The following is an 18,995-nucleotide window of genomic DNA, read 5'->3' on the forward strand; positions in this document are numbered from 1 at the left end:
TTGGTGGACTGTAATGTGATAGGCATGCCTCACTGAGCAGCTACAATGTGAGAGATCTAAGACAACCTGACAGCTTGTACATCTTAAATAGGTTAGCGTCTATCTCCAACATTACAGACAGGTACAAACTGGTTGTCACACCAAATTCTGATCTGGTATACAAGAAAAAAAAAAGTAAAAAAAAAAAAATAGCGACGGGATATTGTACAATGCTTCATGCACATGTTCATATGTTGTGCTACCATTTTGTGAAGTAAAGCCAATACCATGCAGTATGATGCACTCATCAAAAACAAAATTACAATTAACTTCCGCTGAAGACTATGGACTTAAATAATGTTCCTTAATGTACATCTTCATATAGTGTGCTACCATTGTGTGACGTTTCACTGAAATCCATCAAATAGTTTAGGAGTTGAGCACAATATGCGATGCATTAATTAAAAACCAAAGTCCAATTATCTCCACTTAAGATGTCAGACAAGAATTATTTTCCTTCATGGACATCTTCATTAAAATCCAAACATTTTAGGAGGAGTTGTGCTTACAAGACTCATGGACAAGGAAGTCAAACCCAGCACAAGCTCTGCATGTGAGGGCAATGTGCAGAAAAGCAAGCAGGAATACATCCTGAAAATCCTGTTACGCCAGTTTAACCTGAAGTGGAACTGAGAAATTATGATATTAATTGGACTTTTAAAAATAAATAAATAAATAAATCTAGAATACTTTTCCAACATTCAGCAGGTACTGCTATTCACATATGTTTCCGGATTCCATGGCTCAATTAGGCTGCTTTTATGCTGAGCATAAGGGGGATGAATTTTAAGCTGCTTTGGCATCATCATTTGGCAGGATTTTTGATGATACTTTTGCTTCATATAGCGCCAAATCACAACAGAGTTGCCTCAAAGTGCTTCACACAGGTAAGGTCTAACCTTACCAACCCCCAGAGCACCAGTGGTAAGGAAAAACTCAAGCAGACCAGACTCAAAGGGGTGACCCTCTGCTTGGACCATGCTACAAACATAAATTACAGAACAAGTCACAGAACAGCTCACAGACAAATATACAAGAAATGCTATTGGCACACAGGACAGGAGGATCGCCAACACGAATACAACTCCCATCTCTGGATGGAGCTGCACCTTAAACAGAGAGAAAAAACAGAATCAAGCATCAGAAAGACAAAAAATACTGTATAATTTGCCAGCATTAAACAACAAGAAAAACAGAGAAATACTAAGGTGATCGCCGGCCACTAGCCCTAAACTTCACTAAAAGACCCAGAATTTAGTTAGCGTTGAGGCCGCAGCCTGCTCCAATTACTAATAAATGAATTAAAACAGTAAAAAGTGTAAAACAAAACTGTACCAGTATGCTAGCCATATGAAAGGGAAAATGAGTGCGTCTTAAGTCTGGACTTGAATATCTCCACAGAATCTGACTGTTTTATTGACGCAGGGAGATCATTCCACAGAACAGGGGCATGATAAGAGAAAGCTCTGTGAGTGCAGACTTCTTATTCACCTTAGGGACACAAAGTAGTCCTGCACCCTGAGAACGTAAAACCCGGGCCGGTACGTAAGGTTCAATTAGGTCAGCTAGGTAGGGAGGTGCCAGTCCATGAATAATTTTATAGGTTAGTAGCAGAACCTTAAAATCTGATCTCACTGGGACAGGAAGCCAGTGAAGAGACGCCAAAATGGGTGTAATGTGGTTGTACTTTCTGCTTCGTGTCAAAAGTCTGGCTGCAGCATTCTGAACCAATTGGAGACCCCTAATGCTAGACTGCGGTAAACCAGAAAATAGAACATTGCAGTAGTCCAATTTAGAAGAGATAAATGCATGGATCAGGGTCTCAGCATCAGCCATAGACAGGATGGGACGAATCTTCGCTATATTTCACAGGTGGAAGAAAGCAGTCCTAGTAATATTTCTAATGTGGAGGCCAAAGGACAATGTAGGATCAAAAATTACCCCAAGGTTCCTCACTTTGTCAGTGTGATGTATGACACACGAGTGGAGGCTGAGCGTTAACTGGTCAAATTGATGCCAATGTCTCAATGGACCAAGAAACATCATTTCAGTCTTATCAGTGTTTAAAAGTAGGAAGTTTCTAGACATCCAACTTCTCACTGCTGCAAGGCAATCTTCTAAGGATTTTATGTGAATGAGATTACCAGCAGTTATTGGCATGTATAACTGAGTATCATCTGCATAGCAGTGAAAAGTAATCCCAAAATGCCGCAATAGGTGCCCAAGGGGTGCTATATAAAGGGAGAAAAGCAGGGAGCCTAAGACAGACCCCTGTGGAACCCCAAATTTCATGTTACTAAGGTTAGAGGTAGTGTTACTGTACAAAACACAGTGAGACCGACTGGTCAAGTATGACGTCAGCCATGCAAGGGCACTCCCAGTAATCCCAAAATGATTTTCCAGCCTATCAAGTAGAATATGATGATCCACTGTATCAAATGCAGCACTGAGATCTAACAGCAACAGAACCGTAGTGGTGTCCGAATCCATTGTAAGCAGAAGATCATTCACCATTTTAGTGAGAGCCGTCTCTGTGGAATGATATTTTCTAAAAGCAGACTGCAGTGGCTCAAAGAGATTATTCTCAGTAAGATAGTCTACGAGCTGCTCTCACGGCAGCTCGTAGACTATCTAGACTACATTAGTGGGACTGGAGATGAGTCCCACTAATGTAGTATCATCTGCAAACCTGGAACCTCCATCCAATTTTGGTGGTGTAGGTAAATCCATAACAGAAAAATGACAGTGACTGAGGAACTGACATAATGCAAAATGTACACCATATGGACTTTTCAATATTAAAATCAAATGTCCACAAAATCCACAATCCGGATAAAACTTTGGCAGGTGATAGGCGATAGCACCTCACTTTCAAATATGAGAGTGATCGGGGCGTGTTTGATGAAGATATAATGTAAACTATACATTAATTGGGGTTTTCAATGTTAAAATTAAATGGTCACAAAATCCGGATGAGATTCGAATCAAACTTTGATCAAAGATACCATCCTACATAATGCTCTCAAATATGAAAGAAAGTCAATCTTTTAGTCAGAGTTATGCATTTTTTAAAATTCATTTAATTTTGAAGATAGGGATTTTTCCAGTTTTCCAAGCTTTTTCCTGACTTTGACCTTGAAAATTTAATCAGTTCTTGCCTATCAGGATATGAATCCTCTGAAAAAATAAATAAATAAATAAAAATTCATAATGACATATGAAAAACTGTGGGTTACAGGCTGCTCACAAACATACAAACAAACAGGGGGTGAACACATGAGGTGATGATAAGCCACTTGAAAGAGTGAGAAGCACTGAGTTGGTTCTGAATGGCGCTGTCTTCCCTACTCAGTCAATCAGCAGAAGTGCTGCTACTTGGACGGAGCCAAGTCACACCAATGATAATCAGTCACCCAGTATACCACCACTGTTGTTGCCCACAACTGCAAATCTATTTCTGTTCTCTCACAGCAGATGATGAAAGGGTGAGGGTTAGCATGACAATGATAAGAAGTCAAATGTGGAAATACACCTGTGGCCAGAAGCACTTGGGCTAACCAAATACTGCCTTCCACTTCCTCTTACCCTCAGGGTGCCAACAGGCTATGATGGAAAAAAGCTGGAATGGTCCAAGGGCCTACGATGCCACCAACAGTGGCATGTGGGGAGGACGAGCTGGAGGCCTCCCCCAAGAAATTTTATAAAACAGGAGGTTCTAGGGGGAAATCTGAACATATCTGAGGCCAAATTCCAGAGTAAGAATCATATTTTTAGGACACTTTGTGATTTTTTTATATATATATATCTGGAGAACATGAACAAACTGAAGTAACCACAGCCAGTGAATATAGATACCGTAACTTGTTTTATTCTAAGATAGCATACCTATGTTCTCACAACTAATACGATTATATATATTATATATATATATAATATATATATTATATATATATATATATATATCCAACATGAATACAGGAAACAAAAGGAAGGCAAGCTAAACCAAAAGTAATGCTGGAGTTTGTATTGCTGAAATACGGTGCATGCAGAATGTTTTCACAGCGCTTCACTTTTTCCACATTTTATATTACAGCCTTATTCCAAAATGAAGTAAATTCATTTTTCCTTCCTCAAAATTCTACTCACAACACCCCATAATGTCAACATGAAAAAGTTTTTTGTTTTTTCTTTTGCAAATTTATTAAAAATAAAAACTAATAAATCACATGTACATAGATATCCACACCCTTTGCTCAATACTTTGTTGATGCACCTTTGGCAGCAATTACAGTCTCAAGTCTTCTTGAATATGATGCTAGAAGCTTGGCGCAACTATCTCTGGGCAAGTTGCCCATTACTCTTTACAGCACCTCTCAATCTCCATCAGGTTGGATGGGGACAGTCGGTGCACAGCCATTTTCAGATCACTCAAGAGATGTTCAATCAGAATCTGGTCTGGGCTCTGGCTGGGACACTTAAGGACATTCATAGTGGTTTTCTGCAGCCCCACCTTTGACATCTTGGCTGTGTGCTTAGGGTCATTGTCCTGCTGAAAGATGAACCGTCTCCCCTGAGGTCAAGAGCACTCTGGAGCAAGTTTTCATCCAAGATGTCTCTGTACATTGCTGCATTCATCTTTCCCTCAATCCTGACTAGTCTTCCAGTTCCTGCTGCTGAAAAACATCCCCACATGATGGTGCCACCACCATGCTTCACTGTAGGGATGGTGCCTGGTTTCCTCCAAACATGACATCTGCACTGGCCAACACCATTATCACTGACTGCCATGCAATGGCGGAAAGTCCGACAAATTCTGACTGGCCGGCCAGCACAACGGCCTGACCGCGGCAGCACTCACCACATCACACAAAGTGGCAGAAGCCCCATACCGCACACACACCAGCTCCGCCGCAGAGGCACTGCACCTCCTCCACAAAAGTGCTCACAAACCGTCTTCTGTACTGTGTGAAAACATTCAGCATTCAAATTACACACTAACATTACAAAAACTAGAAGCACTCGGAGAGCGCAAACCTCCGCCAAGGCCATAGGGTCATTGACGTCACATGGAATACCCTTTGGCAAAGAGAATTATTCCACGATGTTTCACGCATCTACCGTCATGTTTCAGATTCAGTGGTTAACCCTCTGGGGTCTGAGGGCATTTTTTTGGACAGTTCACTCGCCTGGCATAAATGTTTTATTATTGCTGTTAACAGCTCTCCCTGCACCCCACAATCAAGTTTTATGTCTCTTTTTTCAGGACAACCTGTACTTTCAAAATATATATGCTATAGTTGTGTTTTATAAGTGTAATAAAGGTTTACAATCAGAAATAAGAAAGGAAAAAGTAAAGCAGAAAATAATTTTCCACACACATTTATTCAAAACATACAGCAAACTATAATAAACTAGTAACACATCACTCCTAAAAAAATCTTTGGTGTGTCACGTGAGGTGAATCTGCCCTATGAATGGATTTTGGAAAACCACGTGACGTAAACCAATTCCGACTGGACACTCACATTGCTCACGTCATCACACAGCTTCTATGAGGAGTACAAAAATGGTGGACAGTGGCTCGAAAGTCCGTGGAGTTAACTTTACAGCAAAAAAAAAGTACGTTTCTATCTCATATCATTAAAAAGTTATTTATAATTTAGTAAAGCTTGGTCTCAGCCGTTTTATACGATGGTGTCGGCCCCAGAGTTTAGAAAGAGAAACTGCATGAACTACACAAGTTCTTTTTTTTTCTAATAAATTTATTCAATGAGGAGAAACAAATGCTAAAAAATTATTGTTGTGTCGTAACTTAATTTTTGTTCAGCCTTTGTGACCCGTCTTCATGAAGTTAGATGCAAAAATGTTGAAAATGGCTCTATCCTGCAATGATAAAGAATCCTTAAAAAAAAAATTACTGGATCTGGATCGTGTTCTGGATCATTACCAAAATTTAATGACTTCTAAGTTAGGCCAAGATACACCCCTGGTAAAAAGTTCATTGAAATCCACTGAGGAATTTTTGAGCAATCCTGCTAACAATCCAACCAACCAACCAACCAACAAACAAAAGGACGCGACTGAAAACATAACCTCCTTGGCGGAGGTAACTAAGCAAACGATTAAAAACATCAAGAATGACAGCAAAACGAAACACAGATGAATTGAGGTTTTCGGCAGCATTCGTTCAAATTTTTCAACAGTTTAAAAATCCTGATGAAGCGCCAACTGCAGGAACAAAGCTGCGCAAAGGTTAAACAATGGCAACAAAAGTCAATGAAACTCCAGATTTCTTGTTTAGTTTGGGCTTCGTTGCCCTTCATTAAGTGCCGTGTGACCGGGCCTTAAAGGACATGTCTCACGTTTTATAACGTCTCAGTTAGGAAGACAACATAAAAGTACTCATGACTAAGTGTCTCCGCACATATGTGCCAATAATTAGTGCCCTCTATGTATTTTATTCCTTTCTCTCTGAGTGTTAGCAGGTGCATTTTCGGAAAACGCTTTACTCGGTAATCCTCTGCATTTTCAGTGTGTGACGTCCTAATTAACAAAACAGAAACCTCTCGGTGACTGACAGACAGAGGAAATGAACCTGCTCCATCCGAAAACAAAGTTTCTGAGCTGCTGTTCGAAAGTGATGGCTCAGATTTACAGAGAGGAGACAACCCACTTCTCTCTGAAACGCTTAACTTTTTTAAAGTGTCAGATTTTGGAGCCTAAAGTGTGGAGATGTGCTGTTTACTGTAGCTGTGTACATGGAGGTCGGGACATCTGACTATGTTTTTAACAGACTGCCTGGACACAGAGATGAATTTGTACATTGGAAAAAGTCAGAATACATTATTTCCAGGAATTAATGGACATTATTTAATGTGCCACAATCATGAGAGAGGCTGAAACACGCTTCACGCACGCTCTTTGTTCGTGTGAAGTTTACATTTGGAAAACAATATAACACAGTGAGTCTGGCATGTTCAAGATTTTACCCCTTTTGTTGTGTGTTTTTTTTTTTTTTTTCTTTGAGGAGCTGGTGTGTGTGTGTGTGTGTGTGCTCCTCTCAGCTCGCTGCAAAAAGGAATGTCTCCAAGATGGTTTCTTCCCCCGGCAGCAAATTTTTTTTTTTTAAAGATTTTATTGATAACAACACTCATAATTAATGCACAAAGCTGAACCTGGAGCAGAGATGGTTATTGACAGGCTGCGTTTATGAGTCATGGCCATGCAGGTGCACAGAAACCTTCTCAGAGCTGTTGCTTTTACAGTGACTGCATCAAAATTAACAGTTTTCACTTAAAAATGAATCATCATAACACAACATCACACTTAGGTAAACTTTGGAATTAATCTGTGCCTCTGTTCTTAACATTATCAGCTACATTCCACTGAAGCACACACTGGGACGCTTCTAGTTGCGACGTCAATTGTCGGAAACACCGGAGTACTCACGAGTACTTTGTTTTCGGATGCCTCCGTAGCTGTTTGTTGCGAATGCCGTATACTTTGAAACCAGTCACGGAACTGCACAAAGTAATCCCGGTGGATCATCAGATGGTCATTAACAGCCTAAATCTAAACTGTTATGATTTTGGTGCAACGTCCTTTAAAACTACAAAGGTGAAACTGTGCACACAAGGTCACCTCACTAAGACCTTGAACAAGTTCATCGTTGGGCACATTTCAGTTATGTATTGTGGCCACCAGATGCTGTCTCACAAAACCTTGGGTACTAGCCGACTATGATACGATGGCTGTGGGTCAGTACAAACAATGACAACCACAACCACATTCACCCTGACATCGGGGTGAATGTGAGGCATAATTGTAAAGCGCTTTGAGTGTCTGATTTAGATGGAAAAGCACTATATAAATGCAGTCCATTTACCATTTATTTACAAACCTGCAGCTTATATTAAGGAAGCCGTGTGTTGACAAAGACGAGTGGGTCTTGGAACACACCTCAACATGGACATGTTCAGCAATGGATGCATTTAAATTTTAAATTTAGCTACAAGGTGGCAGAGGTTCTGAAACCTGGTACAACAGAGAACTCCACAAGGTCTTCATGGATCATGGACAAACTTGTTCAGTTGCCATACTTTCCCAGTTACAAGTAGGAAAATGGCCCCTAAAGTCATAATTCCAATTTGTCAACTCTTTATACCTTGCACAACTTCAAGGCTGGCCTAGCCACAGCTCTGGGTAACTACTGCTCGTTTATTATTTACAAAGTGGCTACTGATACTGTACTATATTCCTTTTTCTTGAACAGCATCCAATCACAAACCACGGTGATTGTACAGCATACAATAAGAAACTGCCATGATTACCCTAAGATAAAGCAGCACATGGTGTCAAAGCTGTACATGATGCAATTGATGAATTTCAAGCTGCAACCTTAGGGTTAAGGTTAGGGTCGTCCATGAGCTGTGACACTGGATAGCTTGAATAACGGTGGATGCTGTACTGAGAGCAATTCGCAGTTTGCGTACAGTACCTTACTGCATGGCATATAATCCTTTTATGATTGTACAAACATGTCAGATTATGACGTGTATGTATCTATATTTATTATTATTTAAACTAGGAGGAGAGCAGGATGATTGGGAGGAAAAATGTCAAGCTACTCTGGCAGCATGGAAGATTAAAAGTGTAACCTCAGCACACTGATTCCTTGTCTCAAGTCAGGAATGTGAAAGAGACTCTTGCAGACCGGGTGCCATCCTTGATTTGCAGCGTGACAAAGGAGCAGCTAATGCTAACCACCGGCAAGCCACGCACGGCGCGTGTGCGATGACTGACAGCTGAGGGGCAAATATAGGGGAGGGGCGGCGACACAAGCAGTTGACAGCCCAGGAGCAAATAAGTTACAGACAACAGTAGTACTTACTTTTTCACAGCCGTAACATCAGTGTGGGTGAATTACACTAATTGTTTGTGAATCCTACCTTTGCCTTGCCGGCCTCGAGCTTCTTTTGCCTCTCCTCGTCCTCCATCACAGCTGTCTCCGTGGCTGAAACAAAACGAAAACCGCTTCATACGAAATGTCAGTCAAACTATTCTGTAACATTAACCGTCAAATCTCTCCCGTCCCGCTTATAGCTCGCTGTCAAACGCGTACACTGGCAGGTACTAGGAGCTGTCTCCTTGCTGGAGGACCGCCGCCATGTTTTCCACGTAAACATGAGACCTGAGTGTGATGACGTCGCCTTCGTAGCCACGCCCCCTTCACGTTGCTTTACCGTGCTGTCAAAATAATGGTAATTGCGAGCACCACCGGAATGTTTGCAAAAAGGCACTTTATTATTTTTTTCTAAATCAAATTAACTTCATTATTATTTTTAAATGTTTTAAATTTTTTATTTTAATTCTAAGATTATTTGAGGCCCGATGTGTGCTTCTATTTAATCTCTTAATCATAATAATGTTATTGATGTGATTTTAAATCTATCTAATGTTCTTACAAGTGTTACATTTTGTATCACTTTAATGTATTGATGTGTGCTTTTATTATACTTTGTATATACCTATTTATACACACAATAAAATGAATTATGAATGATAAATTGTCAAAAAAATTGTGCTATTTTTAAAAATTAATACTGAAAACAACCTTTGCTCTGGTTTACTACGTATTTTTTGCAACTAAGATAAAAAAGTAAATAAATTAAAATAAAGTAAAATGGCATTTTACAAATATGTGCATGTAATTTTATTCATATAAATATATAAAAATAAATATGTTATTTTATTTATTTATTTATTCTGTGAAAAGAAATATGCTGCACTTGCATCCACCATTTGAGTAGGATTTGTTTTTCTTTTGCCACTCAAAGGAAGACTGTAAAGACAAAACAGTCAGCAGATTCAAGGTTTGGGTGGGTTGTTATTCAATACTGATTGCGAAGGGAAAATACGATTTTAATCAAAAGCTGCAAACACAACAGAAAAAGTCAAAAGTTAAAGTTGCTCCAATTTTGGTAAAAAGTGATGCAAATTATTAGTTGGGTGAATACGGTTTTAAAAAAGAATAGTTTGCATCATGTATCATGCTTAGTTATCATGTTACAGGGTAGCATATGTCACATGTCATAGAATCCAATGGATGCTGATATTGTTTAACCTTTACTTTGCAAACCAAGCATGCAACACAGTCAAAACTATTCCATTTATTAATCCTATTAGCTCAACCAGTAATTTGCACCACATTTTACCAAAATTGGAGCAACTTTAACTTTTGACCCCTGTGTAATACTTCAATTGACCCCTTCTTGGCCGCCTATTGAAAGTTCACGTGGGTACCCGGCATTTTTAAAAGAGTAATGTCTAAGGAGTATGTGTGCCAAATTTGGTGCTTTCATCACCATTTGAAGCATTTTTTTCAGTTATCCGCTGCACTAACTGGGAGCAATAGGGGATTAAGGACCTTGCCCATTCTTCAGTTAGGCTGGGATTTAAACCGTGGCTCTTCTGGTCTCAAGTCCAACGCCTTAACCACTAGACCATTTTTGTATTTTTTTGTTTTATTTTTGGTGGTGGTGGGGTGGTCGGGTATTCTAAATAATTATCAATCCAACATAGAATTTATACCTGGTAAATGAGTCATTGCATCAGTTTGTAGGACAGAAGGTGACACTTAAAATACCACTAGTTTAAATCGCAAACACATTACCTGAAAAATCTAAATAATCAAAACATGATTGGTAAATTGTGGGCTTTTGTACAGAGCAGAAACTATATGAATTTTAAGATATTCCTGAAGGTTTAAGCATTTGTAAAAGGATAGTGCTGGGCTGGCCCATGGAAAAGCTCTGTTATTTGTCATGCACTCTTATTCTGATTTTTTAAATTTTTTTCGGCCAAGAATGGCAGCACTACATATTATTGCAGATGACCATAAATATCACATCAAACAACAGACTCCTCAAAATTAATAAATAATTTACTTGATTTTACTGGAAATTCACATGTAACCCATTGCCTTAAACTATGGGTGAAACTTAACAGGTTAAGTTCCAAAAACACATGATTGTAAGTCTGCTATAGAGTTAAAGTTCTACATTTCACCATGTGTAAAAATGTAAGTACACTGAAAAAAGAACCAACTTAATTAAATTAACCTAAGTTAATAATAGGTTAGATTAACATGTTAATCTAACTTATTAACTCAACTTCAAAGAACTTAATTCATTCAGGTGTAATTCAAACAAGTCAATTACATTGGTTCAAGTATTTTCTTTTTTCAGTGCAAATGAAAGCAAGCTGGGTTTTTTCCCCTCACAATTTTCTCATAAGATCAACTCATTCAGGACAAAAGTGTGTAAAATTTGACTTTGTCATAGAGAAGTGACTGGAGTTATATTGGAAACGTACCGGCGGCAGCAGATGTTGAAGCTGTTCGCTGTCTGCGCTTCACTGGAGCCGTACAGCTTATTGTTTGGCAGATCTTGAATTCTACCCATCTCCTTTTGGACATCCTTATCTGTTAGATGTACTTTGTGCAACAGCATTAACAGCAATTACTGAGTATTTGAAAGTGTGCCTGCATGTTTCTAAATTATTAACTGACTGAAGGGGTACGGTGTCAGTAGTTACCCAAGGCAACTTCGCCACGCAGACCGCAACTGATAGACCTGGACCGGATTCAGAGTCCTATTAAATACAAACCACACAAACAGTATTGGGCAAAGTTCAGCAAATGAGCAAAGCTAACTTTTTGTGAGCAGATAAAAAGTGTAAGCAGTTGAAAATATTGGCCAATGAGCTCATCCAGTGTTACATACAGATCAATAGAAAACTCGCTCGAGCTGTAAGCTTTTTTTTTTTTTTTTTATTGCAGTTCTATTGAAATCAGCCAGTTTGGTTTTGTCTCTAGTTTGTTTCTAACAACCAGCTGACCACTATCACTGCCAGGAACGATGAGATTTAAGCTGACCTGAAATGAACCATTGTACATTAAACTGACTTTACTGATGAGTCTGACCCCTTTGAAAAGTGACGAAATTACATGTATTTGGACTGAGTTCGCCGATGTTTTCACCAAACAAGAGGGCGATTTTTAATTTATTTCAGGCAGTAAAGCTACATATACAACCCCTGGCAAAAATTATGGAATCACCGGCCTCAGAGGATGTTCATTCAGTTGTTTAATTTTGTAGGGAAAAAAAGCAGATCACAGACATGACACAAAACTAAAGTCATTTCAAATGTCAACTTTCTGGCTTTAAGAAACACTATAAGAAATCAGGAAAAAAAAGATTGTGGCAGTCAGTAACGGTTACTTTTTTAGACCAAGCAGAGGAAAAAAATATGGAATCACTCAATTCTGAGGAAAAAATTATGGAATCACCCTGTAAATTTTCATCCCCCAAATTAACACCTGCATCAAATCAGATCTGCTCATTGACATTGACCCTATGCCATGACATTGACCCTATGTGTCTTTTTGCAAGGAATGTTTTTGCAGTTTTTGCTCTATGGCAAGATGCATTATCATCTTGAAAAATGATTTCATCATCCCCAAACATCCTTTCAATTGTCCAAAATATCAACATAAACTTGTGCATTTATTGATGATGTAATGACAGCCATCTCCCCAGTGCCTTTACCTGACATGCAGCCCCATATCATCAATGACTGTGGAAATTTACATGTTCTCTTCAGGCAGTCATCTTTATAAATCTCATTGGAAAGGCACCAAACAGAAGTTCCAGCATCATCACCTTGCCCAATGCAGATTCGAGATTCATCACTGAATATGACTTTCATCCAGTCATCCACAGTCCACAATTGCTTTTCCTTAGCCCATTGTAACCTTATTTTTTTCTGTTTAGGTGTTAATGATGCCTTTCGTTTAGCTTTTCTGTATGTAAATCCAATTTCCTTTAGGCGGTTTCTTACAGTTCGGTCACAGACGTTTACTCCAGTTTCCTCCCATTTGTTCCTCATTTGTTTTGTTGTACATTTTTCGATTTTTGAGACATATTGCTTTGTTTTCTGTCTTGACGCTTTGTCTTCCTTGGTCTACCAGTATGTTTGCCTTTAACAACCTTCCCATGTTGTTTGTATTTGGTCCAGAGTTTAGACACAGCTGACTGTGAACAACCAACATCTTTTGCAACATTGCGTGATGATTTACTCTCTTTTAAGAGTTTGATAATCCTCTCCTTTGTTTCAATTGACATCTCTCGTGTTGGAGCCATGATTCATGTCAGTCCACTTGGTGCAACAGCTCTCCAAGGTGTGTTCACTCCTTTTTAGATGCAGACTAACGAGCAGATCTGACATGATGCAGGTGTTAGTTTTGGCGATGAAAATTTACAGGGTGATTCCATAATTTTTTCCTCAGAATTGAGTGATTCCATATTTTTTTTCCCTCTGCTTGGTCTAAAAAAGTAACCGTTACTGACTGCCACAATCTTTTTTCTTGATTTCTTATAGTGTTTCTTAAAGCCAGAAAGTTGCCATTTGAAATGACTTTAGTTTTGTGTCATGTCTGTGATCTGATTTTTTTCTACAAAATTAAACAACTGAATGAACATCCTCCGAGGCTGGTGATTCCATAATTTTTGCCAGGGGTTGTACACACACACATACTCATCTTCAACCACTTATCCAAGATCAAGTCGCTGGAGCCTATCCCAGCAGTCATAAGATGTGAGGCGGGGTACACAGGATGCTAGTCTGTTGCCAGGCCACATACGAGGTCTATTAGAAAAGTATCCGACCTTATTATTTTTTTTCAAAAACCATATGGATTTGAATCACATGTGATTACATCAGACATGCTTGAACCCTCGTGGGCATGCGAGAGTCATTCGCCTGTGGGCAGTCTTTGAGTGAGGAGTCGCCCACCCTCTCGTCGATTTTTTTCATTGTTTAGGAATGGCTCAGAGACTGCTGCTTTGTTTGATCAAAACTTTTTCAAAACTGTAAGGCACAACTGAGTGGACTCCATTCGATAAATTCAGCTGGTTTTCGGTAAAAATTTTAACGGCTGATGAGAGATTTTGGTCCGGTAGTGTCGCTTTAAGGACGGCCCACGGTGCCTGATGGCGATCTGCGCTTCGAGGCGGCAGCGTCTCGCCGTTTCAAGTTGAAAACTTCCACATTTCAGGCTCTGTTGACCCAGTAAGTCGTCAGAGAACAGAGAACTTTCAGAAGAAGTCGGCACGAGGAGTTTATTCGGACATTCTATTGTTAATGGACATTTTGTAATGGAAGAACGTGCGGGCAGAGTTGCATGTCGGGCCGGACCCGACCGCGGGGGGTCGCGACAGGAAAAACACCTCCGTTGAAAACCTTAACGAGCAAGTTGGAACATGCCCAAGCTGTTAAACAATTTCTCAGTTACTCACTTGTTGAAAGCCATCAAAAGCCACCTGAATTTTACAAATGGTTTTCAACACGGAGGTGTTTTTCCTGTCGCGGCGCACACAGATTCGCCGAGTCGTCACGGAAACGACTCGGCGAATTTGCGCGCACGTCTTTCATTACAAAATGTCCTTAAACAGTGGAATGTCCGCATAAAGTCCTCATGTCGGCCTCTTCTGAATCTTCTCTGTTCTCTCACAACGTCCTGGGTGAATTAAGCCTTAAATTAGGATGTTTTCAGGTCGACGGCGTCTGGAAGCGCTGTGCGACGTCCCGCTCCGTGGGAAGTCCTTACAGCGACAGAAACACCCCATAATCTCTCATCAGCCGTTAAACTTTTCACCGAAAACCAGCTAAATTTCTCGAAGTGTCCACTCGGATATTGCTCACAGGTCCAGAAAAAATTTTTGATAAAGCAACGCGCGCCGTCTCGAGCAGCGTGTGAAACAAAGGAATTCAGCCGAGAGGGCTGAACCACATCTCACTCAAGGCCTGCCCACAGGGAAATGACGTCACCGACACGCGTGAAAAAAGTCACGCATGCGCATGAGGGTTCAAGCATGATTGGTGTAATTGCACGTCATTCAAATCCATATACTTAAAAAAAAAAAAAAAAAGACATTCACAGCCGCACGCACACCTATGGGCAATTTAAAGTCTCCAAAAAAAAAAAAAGCTTATGTTGTCATTATGGGGTGTTGTGAGGAGAATTTTGAACCTTATTCCATTTTGGAATACGTGTAAAAAGCACTGTGAATGGACTTTACCCGAGCGCCCTCTAGGGGCCGTTGTTTGTCAGTGAAAACATCGCCAAGCTTAGAACAAATACATGTAATTTGGTCACTTTTCAAAGGGGTCAGACTCATCAATGTAATGTACAATGGTTCATTTCAAGTTAGCTTAGTGTATAAATCTCAGCATTCCAGGCAATGAGAGCTATCAGCTGGCTGTTAGAAGCAAACTAGAGACAAAACCAAACCAGCTGATTTTAATAGAACAGCATCCAGCCCGAGTGTGTTTTCATCAGGCGGCCAGTCGCAGAAGCACGAATTCTCCACTTTGGATTCTCCACTTCGCCAGAAGTGACGCGTACCCACACTCACTCTAACATGCATTACCCGCAACCAACTGAGGTTTTGTTGTTGTAATTGTCCTATTTTAATTTGTGGGCAAATGTCCTGCTACTGAGTTGCTTAATTGTTCCACTTTATCAAACAAGTCGTGAGATTCATGTTTTTTTTTTTATTTGAGTAATGCCACCCATGCTCCAAATGTATCCCAGCACTCATATTAGCCAATTGTTCCTACTCTTACCATGTCAGTGTTACATGAATTAGGTGCCAAATGGTGAGCTTCATGTTGTGAATTTCTTAAGTTGTTCAGCTGATATTAGAGGTGGGCAATACTGGGAATTTTGGTATTGATCCGATACCAAGTAAATACAGGCCCAGTATCGCCGAGACCGATACCTTTTCATATTTGAGCTTCATAGATCCAAAGGATCCAAAAGACCTAGCATAGAATTCCGCCGAACATTGTACGTGACAACAAAATACTTTTAACATTTTTGTTTAAAAATATCACTCAACACATCTTAAAACAAAATCTCCTGAGGTAGAGGGCTGACAAACCACAATACAAGGGTGTGCTGCTCCGTGTTGTGTGACACAGCACAGCGCTGCTCTTATAGACAGAGAATAGACTTTGATGAATCAGTCAGTGGGAGCAGGAGAGAAAAAAAGCTTGAGTATCGATCTTTTTACACGAGGTTCGTTCAATAGCAATACCAGCGTTGGTATCGATATTAGGATCGATCCACCCACCTCTAGCTGCCAGAACAGGTTTCAATGTTCATCTTTTTACATATTGTTCTGTAAATGCTAGCTGCATGAATAAAGGCTTGTAATATTCAGAACTAGACATCACCTTTCATGTATATCACTCTGTAGCATTGCAGCTGTTTAAGAATCTGCTGGAAAGTACACCACGTTGACCAAGGCACAACTATCTGACTCACAACAGTTCAAAGAATGCTTTCAGTAACAGACGATTCCAGTCGTATTTGCTGTATATCCCGTTTTGTGTGCCATTTTTACACGGATCAAGATGGAAAGTTTAGTATACTTTGCCTTTAGAGCTTTCACATACAGTCTCATACCCACCTGAAAAGCACTGCATCAGTAATGAAAGTCAGCTGTACATAAGCAGTTGTCCAACTAAATGTAAGAGACTTGGTGACAAGTACACAACATTTATTAAAAGGAGCAGGTCCAAATTTTAGAGTGGCATGGTAGTTTTCCTTGCACTAAAAAAAAAAAAAAAAAATCAAGTCTGAAAATTACCCCACAATTAAATAGCTCTGTATTTAAAGAAGGGGGGAAAAACTGCTCCTTTAATAAAGGAGTAGTTTATATGAGACACTAGTTTAATACTGTAAGTGTATTCTGTCAATTTAAGTTTTGCTGTCACGCGTATTTAAGTTTCTATTCACAAGAAACCATACCTACACACTTTTTCAAACTATGGTAAAAGAATCTTCAAGTTCTACATTTACATCCCAGTGAGGGATTTAAGTGCAGAATTTAAGACAGTTCTACTTCTATAAATAAATGGCATCTAAAAACATTTCAGCACACTTAATTTTTACCCTATGATCTCCAAAGGCCTTTAGGCTTGTAGCCTAACGGTTCAACATGGCAGCTTCATATACAGAAATGAACAACTGCCATATTTGTGAACACTACAGAATGAATGCTGTTATTTCTTAACTCTCCATTTCTCAGATAATAGTTGCTTTCAAGGCAACTATACCCTATCAACAAAACCTGACAAGAGCTAATGTAGCACCCTCTCAAGACATCTAGGGGCAAATGATGCTCACCTTTTTTATTTAAAGAAAACACACACACACACACCACGCACACCATACATATTGAATATAGAGGCAATACCTGTGTTTCACTGTAAAATAAAACCTTTATTCAGATCAGTTTCTTCAGCTGTCAGTCCTTAAAATCCCTTGAAATGAAGGACATGGGTTAGCCAGCAACACATTTTCCATCACATTTGCAAGTTTTTGCCAACCAACCTTTCCAAAACATCGCTCATCACACAGCTTTTCATCTGCTCTACAAACTTCTGTTGAGCACATGAAGTAGATCTGTACAGAAAGCAGTACACCAGTTAAAAATTGTGACACTTAACCAGTCATACTTGAGATCCAAGCAGTTTGCTTTTTAAAAATTAGAATCCTCCAATTATTTCTTTCAACTTTGGAGCTAAATAAAACATAAATTGGCAGACACACTACATTAGAGCCACTTTCAAAGGTTTTGTTAAACCATTAGATAAAAATATACTGATGAGAGCAAGGCTGTCACACTAAATAGTACAAAAATCACCTCATAGTATGGAAACCAAATTAGTCCCTTTTTACTCTACAGCATACTTTACTATTCTGCTTCTGTTAGCACTTATGACTCACTTCTTCAATTAGGTACTTGTTTGTCCTTTGATTCCTAAACTGGAAGGCCCAGACCACAAAGCGCCTCACATGTTGAAATTTTGCAAGGCCACTGACTTTAAGGATGGACACACTTTGATCATGAGGATTGGCACACCTAAAGGAGATCAACATTCGGTTAAGAATACAAAAATATAAAACTGCAGTTTGGTCACAACACATTTATACTTACCCTTCATAAATAAGAACTAGAGCGTTAGTTGCAGAACGGGTGTATGCCACACAGTAATTGACAAGAATTACAACAAGTGCTTTTGGAGATTTTAGTTTTGGAGACTTCAGGCGCAGTTCGAGAAAGATTGGTCTACCAAGTAGTAGCTGCAAGGGCTGGTGATTGGTGGGAAAGTACCTTGTGTATGTGTGATCTGTTGAAATTGCACACAAGCAGCAAGTTGGAACTGGAATCAAAATGGCAAGAGAACCATTTACACTACCACAATTGCATCAATACTTTACCTGCAGCAATTCTCAACTCTACGCCATACAAGCTATTGGTGACAACTTTTGATGGCAGTGGAGTACTCTGGGCATTGACCACATAGTCAATGCTATTGACTGCTTAGAGAATCCTCCTTTACGGTACCGACACTCAACCAAGAACCTTAAACGATATAGTTTAATTTTAAACAATGAAACAGAGGCAATTCTTCAATTGAACCCTAACCGGCTGCCTATTGAAAATTCAAGTGGATACTCAGTTTTTTCAAAAGACTAATGTCAAAGGAGTGTGTGTGCCAATGGTGCTTGTTTCCGGAAATGAACAATTGTTACAGTTATCTGCTCCACTATTATTGGTTGCAGTAACCAAAACCTTTTCTTTTTATTTGGATGGGGGGAGCTGGCACAGTGAAATACTCAAGATTCAATTGTGCAGGGATATTTGTGGTGGCTCTCAGAGATGTACTCACATCTCCCACCTAAAAGCATTTTTTGCAGTGATTGTCCATCTGATACCTCATATACACGCACAAAAAAAAAAAAAAAAAAAAGGTCCACTAGGAGAAGTTGGACCTTGTTTTAGCAGCTTTTGTGATTTTACTGCCTGATGGGGAAATGAACA

At 39.6% G+C, this 18,995-nt stretch overlaps 1 protein-coding gene across 2 annotated transcripts in view; it reads right to left on the reverse strand.

Annotated features, from left to right (window-relative positions):
• The window catches only part of akap9 (A kinase (PRKA) anchor protein 9), a 106,381-nt gene extending 94,843 nt beyond the window's left edge, over nucleotides 1-11,538 (reverse strand). For both annotated transcript variants that reach the window (XM_034160639.1, XM_034160638.1), the window contains exons 1-2: nucleotides 11,413-11,538; nucleotides 8,988-9,052 (exon numbers count right to left, since the gene is read on the reverse strand). In XM_034160639.1, the coding sequence (XP_034016530.1) occupies nucleotides 8,988-9,052; nucleotides 11,413-11,515 (168 nt within the window). In that variant the 5' untranslated portion in view covers nucleotides 11,516-11,538. The remainder of the gene's footprint in view (nucleotides 1-8,987; nucleotides 9,053-11,412) is intronic.
• Nucleotides 11,539-18,995: the final 7,457 nt, after the last annotated feature.

This window comes from Thalassophryne amazonica, chromosome 20, assembly GCF_902500255.1.
Source record: "Thalassophryne amazonica chromosome 20, fThaAma1.1, whole genome shotgun sequence".
NCBI classification, from domain to species: Eukaryota; Metazoa; Chordata; class Actinopteri; order Batrachoidiformes; family Batrachoididae; genus Thalassophryne; species Thalassophryne amazonica.